Source organism: Haemorhous mexicanus, chromosome 1 (assembly GCF_027477595.1).
Source record: "Haemorhous mexicanus isolate bHaeMex1 chromosome 1, bHaeMex1.pri, whole genome shotgun sequence".
Classification (NCBI taxonomy): Eukaryota; Metazoa; Chordata; class Aves; order Passeriformes; family Fringillidae; genus Haemorhous; species Haemorhous mexicanus.
Genome location: NC_082341.1, coordinates 53,881,810 through 53,897,379, shown reverse-complemented (window position 1 = coordinate 53,897,379; position 15,570 = coordinate 53,881,810). Strand labels below are relative to the sequence as shown.

The 15,570-nt window shown below is 39.5% G+C and overlaps 1 protein-coding gene and 1 long non-coding RNA gene across 7 annotated transcripts in view; both read left to right on the top strand.

The window, feature by feature from the left end:
* The first annotated feature begins 264 nt into the window (after positions 1-264).
* Positions 265-15,570, top strand: part of VPS41 (VPS41 subunit of HOPS complex) — a 111,762-nt gene continuing 96,456 nt past the window's right edge. For 2 of the 6 annotated variants that reach the window (XM_059849607.1, XM_059849598.1), the window contains exons 1-2: positions 3,851-4,102; positions 4,196-4,234. In XM_059849607.1, the coding sequence (XP_059705590.1) occupies positions 3,866-4,102; positions 4,196-4,234 (276 nt within the window). In that variant the 5' untranslated portion in view covers positions 3,851-3,865. Of the gene's footprint in view, positions 337-1,555; positions 1,894-3,850; positions 4,103-4,195; positions 4,235-15,570 lie in introns of those variants that run through there. The other 4 variants (XM_059849634.1, XM_059849644.1, XM_059849624.1 and 1 more) reach the window with 4 other exon arrangements.
* LOC132329039 (uncharacterized) lies at positions 346-1,412 on the top strand. The gene is made up of 2 exons (XR_009486938.1): positions 346-637; positions 704-1,412. It is a non-coding gene; the product is annotated as an uncharacterized LOC132329039 (long non-coding RNA).

Genomic DNA, 15,570 nt, shown 5'->3' with positions numbered 1-15,570 from the left:
TGGCTACCTTCGGTCTCATCACAGCTGGGAGTACCATGGAGCTGGGATATCATGTGTTCTCCCTCAGAGAATCGATGGATTTCAGCTTAAAAAAGCGTCTCGCAGCTAAGGAGGGTGGAGAGGAAACTTGGCTGGGGTGTGCCCTCCGTTTTGTACGGCATCGCCACCACACCTCAGCTGGGCTGAGGAAGGAAAAAAGCGGGGGGGGGGGGGGGGGGGGGGGGAAGGAAACGCTTCCCGCCGAAACTACATTTCCCAGAGTGCCTCCGCCCCGCCGGCTTCCTTTCCCTCACATGACAGCTGCCTGGCTGCGCCATGGCGGAAGCCGGGGAGAAGGTAGAGACTGTCAGTGCACTGTGGCCGCAGCGCCGAGGAGCGGGATGGCGGAAGCGCGGGCCAAGGGCGGGGGCACATGGGAGTGGAGGGCGGAGGGCCAGTGGGACAGTGCCTGTGCCAGGGGGCAGAGGTCGGCAGCCTGCCCTGCGGGGTGCGGGGCCGTCGGGGACAGCCTCGCTGCAGCGGGGCGGAGGAGGGAAGATGGAGGCAGCGGAACCTGGGTCTGGCCAGGAGGGTGGGTTTAGAAGTGCGTGTGACGCCGCTGTGGACCCAAGAGCTGTCTCTGTACCGAGGGACATAGGTGGGTTTAGAAGTGCGTGTGACGCCGCTGTGGACCCAAGAGCTGTCTCTGTACCGAGGGACATAGGAGACATGACCAAGTTCATTTCAACAACGGAATTTTTTTCTGAGACAAAACCTGAGGATTTTGGTGCTGTTCCCTTAGTCGGGTGTTCTCCTAAAGCTCTCCGTCCCTAGGTTGCTCTTTCCCAAGGAAAAAAAAAAAAAAAAAAAAAGAAAAAAGTGCAGTTCCTGGCCCTTTCAGGTACTTTCTAAATTCTTCTTTGCTGAGCCACTATTTGAACAGACAGCTGAGCTGTGCAATATTTGTCAGTCATGGATGCCTAAAAGTGAGAGAGTCTTAGAACTACTTGAAGGTAACTGGCCAAAGTTAGAGACTGGCATCTGGTTTCCACCTTCCCTGCTGACGGAGTTTTGTTGGGAGGGCTTGGCTTCTTTGGGGAGACTTTTTTTTGCCCCAGGATTGATGAGTTTTTAACTGTGGCAGCCTTTGGAAGGATGAAACAAACTTGGACAAGTGTTCTCTGGCAATACAATAGATTAAACTAGCCTGTGTTTTGCTCTCTTTGGACTATGATAGAAGAGTTACTTTATTCATTTCAGTTTATTTCCTGTGGGTAGCATTGCCCACCTCTACTGAAAGGGCATGTGTGTGTTGTGCATGTGTTTTTGTAAAATTCAAGTTTTGAGTCTTTCATCTTCTGTCAGGTTTACGTTATGGGCCTAAACACATAGTGGATTACATACAATGTTTGTAAAATCAGGGGAAGGGAAAACCCTATAATCATCATACTGGAAAGCCCACTTAAGAATATTTTGAGAACTTATGTTTGATCTGTTAAGTGAAAGATTATAATGGTGAGAGATTACTTCACATTTCTATGGTTTCCTGATCTGTGTTCTCTTACTGCATTCTTAGGCTACTTAAGCAACAGTGTTTGTCAATTGGCTGAAGTGTACTGCTAATTTTCCCTTCGAGTCTGAGATTGCTAAAGACTGCTATTCCTACATGATTTTGGATTCTGGTTGTCTACAAATCCCTTTTTTAGGGATTTCCTTTCCACAGTTGCAAGGCTACTAAAAAGTGGAAGTGGAGGATAATCCTTTCAGTTCATGCATTTGGAGGGAAGGCAAATGAACCTAACAAAGCCCCAAGGCAATTGTAACTACAGTTTACTGTTCAAGTTTGCCTAAGCAAGTGGGAAAACCCAGGAAAAAAGCTTTTCATATTAAGTTGCTACCAAAGTGGGTTTGTCGGTAAGTATCAATTCTAAGCACCTTCAGCTAAGTTCTTGTCAGAGAACAAATACAATTTTTGCATTGTTTTCCTAAGCCAAGGCTCCCTCTGATTTTCTTCTATGTTATTTTCTGCATTAAAACATAAAGGCCCTGAAGCATTTACCCGTAGTTATATGCCATTTATGAAATGTAGTATCTGAGGTTGCAATGCTTTGTGAATACAGTAGGGATACCAGGGTAGACGTCCCAAATAAAAATAGATTGATATTTTCTTAGTTCACATGGATTGAGTAATGGAATCAACTTCTGGCATGCCCCAGTTTTATATGTCAATATCCTCTAGGAATGCCTTTGCACACAACTTGCGGCTCAGTTAAGTGGCTCAGGTGGGTGTGAGGATCGGCTGCTGTCTCAGTAAGTGAGCTCTTAACTCCATCCTGCACCTGTGTTGGTCTGACAGCATGGTGTTAGATAGTGAGCTCATCCTGAAAGTAAGTTTCTGTTCCTAGACAGCCAAAACAATTGGAACCATGAGGGGCAGATGTAGTTGGTGTAACTGCACTAGCAAAAATGTCACTTGCTGTAATTCCTTTGTTTGGGAGAGCTTGGTTGTTTTTTTTCCCCCACACTATGTGAATTATACCAAAATACCACAACGGTAGTGATATTAATTTTGATTTATTAAGGATTTGAGTAGGTAGCTCTCAGTATTCAGAAGGGAAAATCATGGTTTTTTTTTTTTTTTTTTTTTTTTTTTTAGGAATCTGATGATACTTTGTGTTGGACTTTGTGTGTTGTTCTAGCTCATCCAATCAGCTGGCAATATTACACCACACTGTTTTAGTTCAGTTCTCACTTGGTTATTGTTTAGATGCACAAAGATTGTATGTTACATAATTGTAATTTCCTGAAAAGTTACAGCAGCTTACAATTAGAGACGGTGAGACCGACAGACAAACAGTTGGGCTTGCAAAGTTGAACCTAAACTTCCAAGGCTGCCAGGATTTTACTCCATCTTATCTTGATTCCCATGTGCTTTTTACTTGCAATTTCCCAATTCGTGACACAAGTGTCGACTACACTCATAACCCTTCTGTGGGATGTGTATATTAGAGGTGGGTCTATCTGTAATGAGTGAAGTGGAGGAAATGGTTGTCAGTAATTGTGGTAACGCCTTGCATGAAGCTTCCAGTAGCAGGTGGAAGTGCTGCTTTGCTTCTGTCCCATCTGCTGTGATGGTCATTATGGGCATCAATGTGAGCCTCCACTAATGAAAAGGAAGCCTTTGCTTTTGGTGTTCAGGTCACAATCAGTGCATTATATAAATATAGAAAAGAAATAAATGTGAAAAACAAAAAATTACACTGCTTGTCAGTGCATTAAATTTTCTACCTTCTCCATTTTTATCTAAGCTGTTGGTAAGGGTGTAATTTTTTTTTTCCTTGTCTGGTGGAATTCTTTACCTATTAATCTTACTCTTCAAAGACTCCCTTCATAAGATTTGAAATGCTGCTTTCTCTCTTACTTGTTCTTTGTTTATATCATATTTTATTGTTAAAATGCTTACATTCACTGCCGGTGTATTAGTTGTAATCCTTTATTGCCATTGATAAAGATAAATACGTTAAGTAAATCTTCGTTTTGCTGACTTCTTTGAGGAGGCATTGCATCAGCAGATTTTCTCAGTGGGCAGATGAGAGATGAGCAGGAGTTGACTTAAAAAATTTTTTTTCTAGGGTAGAAAGAATCATCTTGCCAGAGAGATGTTTTAAAGGTACAGTTGTTTCAAAGGCAGGAGAAAGCCACATCTTGCATTAACATCAAATGGGAAGGAGAAAGTCATTGAATGCTGGATTTCTATGGAAAATGATTTGAAATTATTTAAGTTTAAAATAAGCTTATTTATTAACAGCTAAACAGTTGATTAGCAAAGCTGGTTTGTGGATAACTTGAGAACAACTTGATGCTATTCTGCCATGGAAGTCAAGATATGGGCAGTTTCTTTGCAAAATTTGCTACTGCTTCTGGAAGAGGGGAAGATAATCACAGGGACAGATTCTCAGATCACCCAATCACTCTGCCTTTTAGGGTAACTGACAACAGAGTCCCTGCTGCTCCTGAGTCTCACTGTGACACTCAAATGCAAGTGCAAGCACAAATCGAGTATGAAGGACAAGGATGGAAACTCTACACTTTTAATTGCTTCTGCTTTTTCTTTCATTTCTTAGTAAGGGTTTAAAAATACTTCTTAAAGGGAAATACTGCTCAGTTATGTATATACTTAGCTATTTACCCCTTTGTTTTTTTGTGTCCTTTTCAGGAAACCAGGTCTTATGAGGAATCAACAGATGAATCTGAGGTAATCCTTCTTAAAATGTTTCACACTCGAATTTGTGTCAATATGGTCCCTGCTAGTTTTTTTTGTCAATATGGAGTGAAAAATACTATTTCACAGGTTGTTTTTAGAAGTTTGGCCAGTATTATGTACCAAGGATTGTTAATCTGGTCTTAAATTATTTAAAAGCAGCTGTGAATTGCTACTAGAAGCTTCTTTATATTAAAAAAACCCACAATCACCCCATTATTGTAAAATGAATTATGTTGAGAGATAAACTGAAGTGCATTTGCTTTTGTTTTGATAAAATGAAAATTTGTAAGTATAATTATATATGCAGTAATGATATGATCAGAGCAAGAGACTTTCCTCCATTTAATGTGTGATTAGCTCGACGTGAGGTTTTGGCAATTCTGGGGATTTCTGCTGCCGCTCTCAGCTGTGACTCAAAAGAGGAGAATTTGCAGTTCCGTCCCCTAGGGGCCGGCGCCGGGAGTCCAATCCTCGCAAAGGCAGTGGGGGTATACCCAAGTTTCTCAGTTTGGGCTATCAGTCCAGGGGGTCCTGGGTCCGACTGGCATCATATTAGTTGGGGCGAGGAGTGACTGAGGTTTTCAAGCGTCTCTGCCGGCTCCGGACCACGGCCTTGATGTCCAGACACCACCCTGACTTCTCAATTCTGCTTTGGCTCGTCTTTTTTGGGGTACTTTCCAGGATTTGGTGAAGGTCCTGTCCCAGTGCAGTTTGGGTTTGAGATAAATTTGCATGTCTCCTGAGATGCAAATTTCTCCCTCTCCCCACCGTCTGAGGGGAGGTGGTCATCCTCCTGGCAACAGGCCAGGGTGGTTCTGAAAAACAAGAATTCTCCACAATAGAGAGTTAAACGGCGGTACTTAAGGATACTCAAGAGGTGATTCCAACATTTCACTAACAAAGAACTCTTGGCCAGCGATCAATTCTTAGTTCAACTGAAGACTCCTCTGCAGCCCCTTCTCTTAAAAAAAACGGTAACTTTTTTTGTTCATAACAAGTAATACTACATTCAGATAATTACTTTGTTGTTTTAATAGCTTCACAGTCTTAACTTAATCATGTCCTGTAGACTCTCTATTCTTGAGATAATGTTTTGTCAACAATTGTCTCATTTTCTGGAGAGATCTGCCTACACTGCTGTAGGTGATGGGAAAAGGGGGCTGGGGGTGAAGAGAGGAAGGAAGCTAGAGAGAGTTCAGGAGTTTGTCTCTGAACAGTAATGTTATAAATAAAGCTTTTAGGAAGATTTTGTTTTTTACCAAGGGACAAATCTCTATGCTGGGTTTAAGCACTAAGCAGACAGAAATCCTAATTTCTATGACAGTGAAGAGTGCAGAGACTGTAGTGGTGGATTCTGAAAAAATCTTTTTGCAGTGGAAGGTGGCTCTGTTTCTTGTGAGATTTTTTTTTTCTTCCTGCCATTGAGTGGTGATCTTCAGTGGCACTGAATGGCAATACTGGTGAGAAGCAGGGGTTTTTGGCCCTGTGGAACAGCTGCCCGGGCCAGACTTTTTTTCTCCAGTGTGAAATGCCTTCGTTGTGAATAGTGCTTTGTGATGTGGAGATAATCACTGGGCAATGACTCAGTACTCAGTAGAATAGTAATCCTCTCAAGGCTTGACATTCTCCGGACAGTGAATGCAGACATTACCTGCTGAGGTGCTTTTTATTTTCTTAAAGCTTATTGCAATGAAAAAATGGCACTTTTACTGGCCTTTCAAGATTTCAGCTTTAGCAAATCAGTATTTACAGCAGAATTAATCATAAATGGGTTGCCAGGTTGGTGGGGGTTTACTGTTTTTTCCCCTTAAGAAAAATAGGCATCATGCATCTTTAACAAAATTTAAAGTCCTAAAATCTCGACTAGACCTGTGTTAAAGTTGACATCTATTCTTAATGTTAATTTCACATGCAGAGAGAAGTTATAAGGAAATTTATGTATTGAGAATGTAGATATTGGATCTAAAGAACAGTTGTCATTCTAATGTCTTTGAAAATGCTTTGCATTAGCCATCTTTGAATATTAAGTCCAGTCTTTAGTATCTTGATTATCAGTATGAGAAATGACTCCTCACTTTTAAAAATTTCAAAGGTTTATTAAAACTTTAACAAAATACAACAAAAGAGTGAATAAGGAAGAAGGACAGCACACTGGGAGCAGGTGACCCAGCAGCCACAAGCTGGTCTCCAAAATGGCTGCTTAGCATTTTACTCCCCTGGGGTTGCATTAAGCAATCCTGTCCCCTCTTGAAGTCTGTCAGTCAACTCTTCTTTGCCATTTATTGGTGGAGATCACTTTCTTGCAACTTGATTGGAGATCAGGTGTTGTCATGCTGTGGCTCCTAGTAACAAGCCTTCCCTCCTCTCAGGTGCCCCATGCAAGGGGCGCAGGTAAATGCCTTCCTTCCACATGTCCTGACTACCAAGGCCGTTCCTTGGCAACAGTACCGGGAGAGAAAGGGGACTATGGGGAGAACAGAGGGCGTCCAGACAACAAATCACAATAACATAAATATCTATCAATAAAACTTCTCTTAACATACACATAATAGTCATCCCTTTATTGCGAGAGCCAACCATTGCATTACCCATCTATAATAATCAGAAAATAGTTAATGGAATGAAACTGATTAGACTATTTCTAAAGATTGTTCAGATAAAACCAAAATGGTGAAAGCACAAAGTGTAAAAATGTTCTCAGTGCTTGCTTATAATACTTGAAGTATGGTCAGAGCTTAGATCAAACTCATGGCTTCACTCCTAACTCTTGTGATCATAAAATTGTAATTATTTCTTTTGAATGGCCTATAGTTTGAATAATCAGGGATGTATTTTATGGTGGTGGTTCTAGAATCAGAGCCTCTGATTCTTGCAGCCTGTGTTTAGTTTTAGCCATTATGGAATGGACTTCATAGACATCTTACCACAGTACTAAAAATGTTTACATATATAGTTACTCTTGCAATTAATTTAATTTAAATTCTTCGTATAAGATTGAATATTGTTACTAATTATTCCAGAGGGCACATGACACATATCCAGCTTACATTATAGATGTGTTTTCTGTTATGGAGGAATGCAATATTAAAATTTCTGATTTTGAGTAAATTATGCCCCTGTCTGAATTGGATGTGTAAACAAAGTATGGAATTTTTTTTTCTGTTGTTTTTACCCTTCTGTGCCATTATTTTAGCAAATAATCAAATATACATTAATTCTGTCTCATACAGCAACTCTCGTACTATGATTCCTTTAGCATCTTCTAACAAATAAGATTCTAGTGGTGTTTTGCTCCCTGCTTGGTTTGTTTTGAAGGACAGGCTCTTTACAATTGCCAGGATGCTTACTTGCACGGACTTGGTGGTAGAGCTTAATAGTAGGCCTCAAATGTGGGAGTCTGCAAAAACTGACTGTCTTCAATGTCTGTCCTCTGAAGCTCATCAGTGTAGGTTTGGTTCCAGCAATGGCTCCACAGGAAATTGAGTTCCTAAGGCTGCCCTGGTGTATTTAAGTATTTAATACACCAGGGCAGGTGTATTAAATACTTAAATACACCAGGGCAGGTGTTTAAGTCAGACTGTGTAAAATGCAAAGGTATTTAAGTCAGACTGTGTAAAATGCAAAGGTATCAATGAGCAGAGGTGGTGCATTTGTTCAGATTTTAAGTAGACCTTTCTTTCGATATAGAGGTAGCTGTAGTTACTAGTAAAATTTGTAGAAATTGTAGCACTTGTAGAAGAATTATTACATTTCTTTCCTGGTAACTACAGTACAGTTGGCATGCACTTACAGATCTTTTCTGGTAACTGCAGCGCAGTTGGCACTTTCCTATCATGTTCTTATATTTAATTTGGGGTATTACATGCATTTTCTTTTCCCAGAGTCAGGCTGCAATACATTATGCCAGGCTATGATGAGGAAGCTGTACATCTAATAGTCCTTTACTTCTTAGGGGAAAGCCTCCTTATTTTGTGAAGTAATTTTACTCAGTCTTGAAACACAAGTATTTTCTTTCTGTATGTTTGACTTTAGACATTTGGTTTTGGTGGTTTTGATGGGTTTTTGGGTTTTAAATTTTTTTTAAAATATGTTTGCATTACTTATCCCAGCTTTGTCTAATCATCAAATTACAGCCAGATTTGAGGGCGGATCTGAGCAGGTTTGTTTGGCTGAAAAGTCCTAGTTTCAATGTGGTTTCATTGGCTTATTTAATTTTATTTTATAGCTCCAAGCTAATATTTGGACTGTCACATTTGATGAGATCTAAAAAGTAGATAGCAAAGTAATCAGACTTTTGGCTATTTGGAAACTGTGGAGAAAAAAAAAATCTCCATAAATTATGTACAGCCTGAATCTGAATTTATTTTCACATTATTTTCCTTCCTTGCGATGCATCTGTTGCTGTAAAATCTTACTTTTCTCAGTTGAGCTGTTTTCTGTCAGACAGATAGTTATGTTTTGCCAGCTAATTAGCAAAGAATAAAAGACTGAAAATTTTCTCCACCATTCTAATTTATTACAGGGGTTAGGAGCAGATTGTGCTGATCCAGCATGTGACTTTTTTATAGGAAGCACCCTTTCAAGAACAAATGTCCCTGGAATTATGAATGAGTGCTATGTCCCAAGAAAAGATCCTTGATTATGTAAGGCATAAGTTACTGTGGTTTTGTTTCTTTTTTTTGAGACTGCAGTACAGCAGAAATTTTTTTGTTTGCAATTGTTTGCTTGTTAAACTACAAAAAAAAAAAAAAAAGCCATGTGGATGCAGATGTTCATGTTCTGCAAAGAGGTATTAGAATAGTATTTTTTAAAGAAGGTACACTGATACCTGTATTCTTGCTTTTTTGTTAGATACATGAATATGTTAGTCATCAGTATTGCATATATTTTCATTCTAGCACTTCTATTTTTATATGTCCCCTTCTTATAATTTTTTGCTGTTTTGATCACTGTTACCCTGTGAAAGGGACATGTTTGTTCATTTAGTTTCTTGAGAAGTTATTTAAATGCTATATTAATAAATTTCATGAGAGTTTGTAGAGAGAAAGGTATTGTAGAAATTCCTGGTTAATCTAGTGCTCAGACTCTTTCTGGTGGTTTAGAAATATCCCTCTCTGATACACTTTACCACTGAAACTAGTGGTGGTTTTGTTCTTTAGAGTTTTGAAAACTCATCAGAAGAAGAACACAGCTAGGAAAAAAATGTAAGCCTTAAAAAAAGGCAACTAAAAAACCTTGATATTTTCTTTATCTTTTCATTGCACTGTAAGTTTTAGTCTTTTAGGTTGGGTCTGGATTAGGTCAAAGCAATTAAATCATTTCAAGTAAATAAAGCATCTGGTGAAAAAGGCTCCTTGTCATATTTTGTTTCCATCAAAACGTTCTCTTAATATGAGGCGTGGAGCACTGGGCTGGAAGAGGTAAGCTGTTCTGTGGATAGCAGCATTTGAAGGGGCATCACCATTGCAAGAAAAAGGGATGGTTGAAAAGTAGATGTGGCCACTGCACCTTAGTCTGAGTTGCCTTTTTTTGTCTACTGTCTGACCTTTTCCAAAGGAATTACTTTAATCATGCCACTTTTCCTTATTACTGAATAGTTGTACACTAGATTATTTTTAAAAATATAAAATGGGAGGAAAATGCTCAAAAAATATTGGACATCTGAAGAGAGATTACTTCTCTCTGTATGGTTTTAAATTAAATTGGCCTTTTGGGGAGAATGGAAGGAAAAGTTACATAAATTCCAAGTACTAAGTTCTCCTTATTGATGAGAAAATGTATCGTGCAAATAATTTATCAATTTGAGTCAGTAGGATGAGCATAGTAAAATATTTATTGAAGTTTAAATGGAATCTTTCCCTACATTAATTTGAAAAACAAGTTTGCAGTCACTAGTAACTTAACATTATAATAAACATTATTAAAGGATTGACTTGCAGGAAAGAAATGGATTATTGCAATATTCTTTTAAGATGTTCTGGTTTTGAGTGAAAATTAAATACTTAATTTAATGAGCTATTAATATTAACCAGAAGTGCCTGTTCTATTTGTGTGTTTTGGTACATAAAAAGTAAAAGCGCTGCTGTGCTTCCTACATAAATTAAATGCAATTGCAAAGCTACTGTGTTAGCAGAGTATGCGGACCTGGCTTTTCCAAAACATTAAATGTATTTCTCTGTATGGAATAACACTCCTGGCTGCAAAAATAAAGTAATGGTGAAATTCAGCTCTTCCCCCGTGGTGGGTAGGTGAGCTTCAAAAACTGCTATTCTCAAGACTGCATTGTCAGCTTTTCATACACAGTAGATCACAAGGTGGCAACGGGGTTGCTTGAGTAGTGTTCACAGGGGAAACAAATGTTTGCCCAAGTTCCTTGCTCAGCAAAAGGACAGTAAAAGTAGAAATGTGTAGCTTCATTGATATTTGAACTGAGTTTGGATTTTTCTGTGCTGGAATTGGATTTGGACATGGAAGATAAAACAGCCTATCCTGTGCTGCCTCTGTATAGTGCACATGGTGTGGATAGACTTGTCCTATGTTTTTGAACACTCAAGCGGATTTGGAAGTTTCAGGTGTTCTTTGTCATGCACAAAACTATCAGCAAAATAAACTGAGGTAGTTGAAATGAAACCAAATTGTATTATATGGACTTTCTACTACTATTTTTTTTAAACATGCCATTTTTGAGGGTTGGTCATGTGCAAGTATGTCATCTCTGTTGTCACTTATGCTTCAAAACTTGGCTGGTGCCCAGCTCCTTCAAACCTGTAGGAGTAAATCTTCAATTGGTGTTGTGCAAAAATAGTCTAATATTCTGTATGTCACAACAGTTTTGCGAAGAATTAAAATGCTCTGTTTTGTCTTTCATCTGTGTCATTTCATACTGTAAATGCAGCCTATTTTGAGACATATCCACAGGCAGCCATATCATCTTAATTCCATGCTCCTGGTGTATATCTGCATTTTCCCAGGGTATTAAATAAATCCCTGTGGAAAATGCATGGGGAGAACAGAAAGCTGCTGTGTGAAATTTTACCATCCTAACCCATATTTACAAATTTTACAGCTAGGTACTGGAAAAGCGTTGGTGATGTGCCTTATGAACAGTTGTAAAGGAATGAGATCAGAGGTTATTCATGTTTTTCACAGAACTAACATTACTGTATTTTCACCATAGAATAAGAGAAAATATTTTTAGCAGCATAAGTCACAAATATGCTTTCATAGTTTAGAAATTTCAGTCTTCGTGCCTTTTCTTTTCTTGTGTACCAATAGTTGCAGAACTAAAATTAATTCTTGTACAAGTTGAAAACTTTAATGGGTTTCTAGCTTTTATTCACTACTACCTGCTTTTCAGCCAGTGACTTCATGATGACATGCTCTTTGCTATTCTCATTCTTAAATCAGTTTTTTTTTTTCTGCTTTGTTAAAATTTTCCTGTAGGAACAGCTTTTTTTTATGAAAATAATGGAGGAAAAGAGGCTTGTGTTCTCTCAGTGAGCTTTCAGACGGTCTGGTAAAGTGCTCAGGATTTAAATTCAACACAGTAAATAAAACAACAACTTGCAATAAAACTATATTCCACTCCACTTTTGGTACTATCAAGCAGCCTGGCTAAAGGCCTTAGTCTGAGTTTTTCTTGGTATTCCATTAATGTTAGAGATTTCATTACATTGAGAGAAATTGAGTTAAGATCCTAATTCTGAAAATAGCATAGATAGTCCCTTTATCACTGAGGTAGGAGCAGAAGTCTGGAAACCGTATCCTAGGGATGGAGAAACAGTAATGATGAAGCTGCACTTCATAATAGTTGCACAGACTGTTAACAACAATAATTGTCCTTGTTTGCTCTGTGGCACTTGATTCTTCAGCAGAAGTGGATATATCATCCAAAATAGTGGGGGATGGAGTGCTTTCCTCTGCTTGATTCTCGATTTTTTTTCTTCTGAAGGAAGGCCAGGTAAGACCTAGAAATGGCCAATCAGGGAATCTGTGTTTGCATCACTTTAGAACAGAGAACGTTTTTTCTTTTTAAAAAACAAATATGGGGACATCTACTTGAGGAGCTTTAGCAAATGAATTTGAGATGTGTGATAAGTTGACACTGGCCAAACGCCAGTGCACCTCTGAAAATAATTTATTCATTTTCTTCTGCTATAGTTAAGCAGAGGAGGGGAAAAGAAAACTCATGGGGTGAAATAAGGATTAGGAGAAAACACTTTAAAAAACTCAAAATTCTAAAAGGTATAAAGGAAGAAAAATTTGTCAACAGAATTAAAAGAGGATAATGAGGACTAAAATAAACTTTTAGAACACCTTTCCCCCCATGCACTTCATGAATTAGAGGGAAAATTGTATTATAGTCCTCACCACAGCCTTCAGAAGAATCTTAGCTCCAATGCTTGGAGCACCTCCTCCTCTCCCTCCCTCTTTTTCACCTACCTTAGTGTTCTCATAGTGTTCTCATGTGTCTTCACTTTTTCCTTTTCTCTGACTCAGGAGAGAATTAATGTTTGTAGGTGTGGTGGGTTTTAGCGCTGGTTAAATACCAGTGCACTCACTAGAATATACTTATTTATTTTTGTTCTGAGATAGGATTAGGAGGAAGGCAAAGTAGGCTCAAACTTGAAAAGGGTATAAAGAAAACTTTATTGACAGTAATGAAAAGAAAGAATAGTAAGAATCAGAATAAAATTTTTAGAACACTTCTCCTCACCCCTGCAACCTTTTCTTTCTCACTAACAACATACAGAAACAATTTAGTCAGTTTATCACTTCTAGAATAGTCCTTCTTCGGTTCACTCAGGGAGAGAAGTCCCTCTTGTTAATTTATGTAGACTTTTCTACAAAAAAACAGTTCTCTCGTGGCTTTTAATTTCCACAAATAGCAGCTGCCCGGAAATCTGCAATCGTGAAGTCCCTCCCATTTTTCACAGCTTTCCCCACAGCTGCATTTATGGGCCGTGTCAACTTATGAGGTACTATTTTAAGGATGAGCTGTTCAAGAGCGAAGGTTCTCTTTATCTGTCTTTGAGATCGTCTTCATCTCTGAGAACAGAGGTCTTCTTCTTTCCCTGGGGCAGAGAGTCTTCATCACTTTTTTCTCTCTGTTCAAACTTCTTGTGGGATCACAGCTGCTTCAACATTTGCTTACTTTAGCATAGAGTCCTTTGCTCATATCTGCAATTTGAACACTTAATCTTCCCATTGTTTCAATGGGTTACAGGGAAAAAGAGTCTGATGAATCAATTACATTCTTCTCTGAAGCTTTACAAGAGGATTTCATCCTCAAGATCAAGGCATTTGACTCTTTCTTCACTGACCTTGGTGTCTTCATGTTGTTCTTCTATGTGTTCTCACTCTGTCCTTTTTTCTCACTTGCGGGAGGACTGAAGGTCTGCAAGTCTTATCTGTGCACTGAAAGAGCTGATATCTTGCCTGGGTCCTGCAGATGGTCCCGTGACCCCAGCCAGGCTTGGTAGCTTGTGGCTAGAGCCGTGGCTGGGCTGGGATGGGCTTCGGGCAGTGGCTAGGATCTCCGCAGCCAGGCCAGGGCTCAGCTGCAGCACGCCAGGGACCGATGGCCTCCCCTCCCACTGCCCAGCAGCTGAAGGGGCCTGGCCCCATGGCAGAGCCCACCCGGCCCGGCCATGCTGAGATGGAAGCTGGGCCGGCCTTGCTACCTGCTCAGGGCTGGAAGCAAAAGAGAACTTCCTGGGAGTTTTTAGTCTTTAACATGTGCATTCACAAAGGCACGTTTAGCTTTCTCAGTGGTTTAACAGATTGTCAATTCTTAAAACTAATTACTGATTGCGTTTTTTGTCAGACACGGAGGAAACTGCTAGCAGCTTTTCTTAGGAAACTGTTGAGGCACTTCTGTGAATGCCTCCAATGCAAAACCAGCACTGTAGGTTCATTTGTTCTCAAGTTCTACTAATTGAAGCAGTTTTTGTAGAATTCTGCAGTGCTAAAAAGTTAATCTTGTCCAGGCTCTGCAGTCAGGGAATTGCTAACTGTGCCTGTCTCTCAGTTGGTCACATGGGCTCAGCTGGCACTGTGCAAGCCGTGTCGACTGCTGGCTCCACTCCGCGCCTTTTCTTCATTCAGGACACCAAAAAAAGAAACACTGCTGCCACTGCTTTTGTCTTTCTGTCTGCAGCATGGCTGGTTAAAAGCGTCCAAGTAAATAAAGTCCATTACGATCCCTGCCGAGAGAGCTGCAGCCCTTCCGGGAAAGGTGCCCCAGCTGGCCCCCTACTCCTCTGTTCAGAGCAGTGAGCAAGAGAGCTTCCTGCGTTTTTTTCATTCTTAATACGTTCCTCTGTGTGTATCAGAGAGGCGTTTCCAGCTTTTCCAGAGGTAATTGGCTTAGCACTGTGCCAGTTTTCCAATCTAGCCAATGATTGTTTTTGCCAGGCATGGAGGAAGCCACTAGCAGCTCCTCACGGAGAATCACTTCCACTGCTGGCTTTTTCCCTCTTCACCAAAAATCAATTATTGCAAAACCAGCACAAGGTGCTATCTCTTTAAGGACTAAATTAGATTCTAAATTATACTTTATGTGTTTTTTGATTGTAAAGAGTAACAGTCTTCTAGAGGTTTTGCAACAACGAAAATAAAAAATTTTAAATCTTTGTTGTGAATTTCCAGCTTTTTTTCAGAAATAATGATTATTTAAATTATTTCTAAACTATAACATGCATTTCAGTTGGTGTGAGAAGAAGCAGGATTTGGGCTAAGGTTTTTTCCTGACATTCATGTCAGAATGGCAGGCAATAGGTTGTCTTCTGTGCCGTTTCTTTCAAAAGTGGCAGCGTCAGAAGCAAACACCAAAGAAGCCTGACATTGCAGTGGAAGAACTTTGAAGAAATAGCTGCCTCCTTTACAATGATAGTGTTACATCCTCATTGCCCACCTCAGTAATTTGCATCTTTTGACAATTTTGACTTTCCAAAAACAAACCATTTTCATACCCCTCCTCTGACCAGAATTGGTCATCGTCTTCAAATAGATTTTTCCAAGTGATGCTGAGGAAAAATAAAACTCTTCTGGTATGCACACATAATGCAGTTAATAGTGGGTCAGATTACTTAAAGTTGAACATGTTTGCTGTAAGGGTAGAAGGAAATGGACATATGTCCAGAAATATTCCTGGGTTCATTCTGATATGACATAGATAATACACCAATTTAATGTGTAGGGTTCAAAACTTCTACCCCTCATCTTTTAAGTGCAAGTTATATTCTGATGCCTGCAGTCATAAGACAATAGTAGGATTTATAAAGACCAACTGTTTTGTGACTGTGAAATAGGGATATAACAAGGAA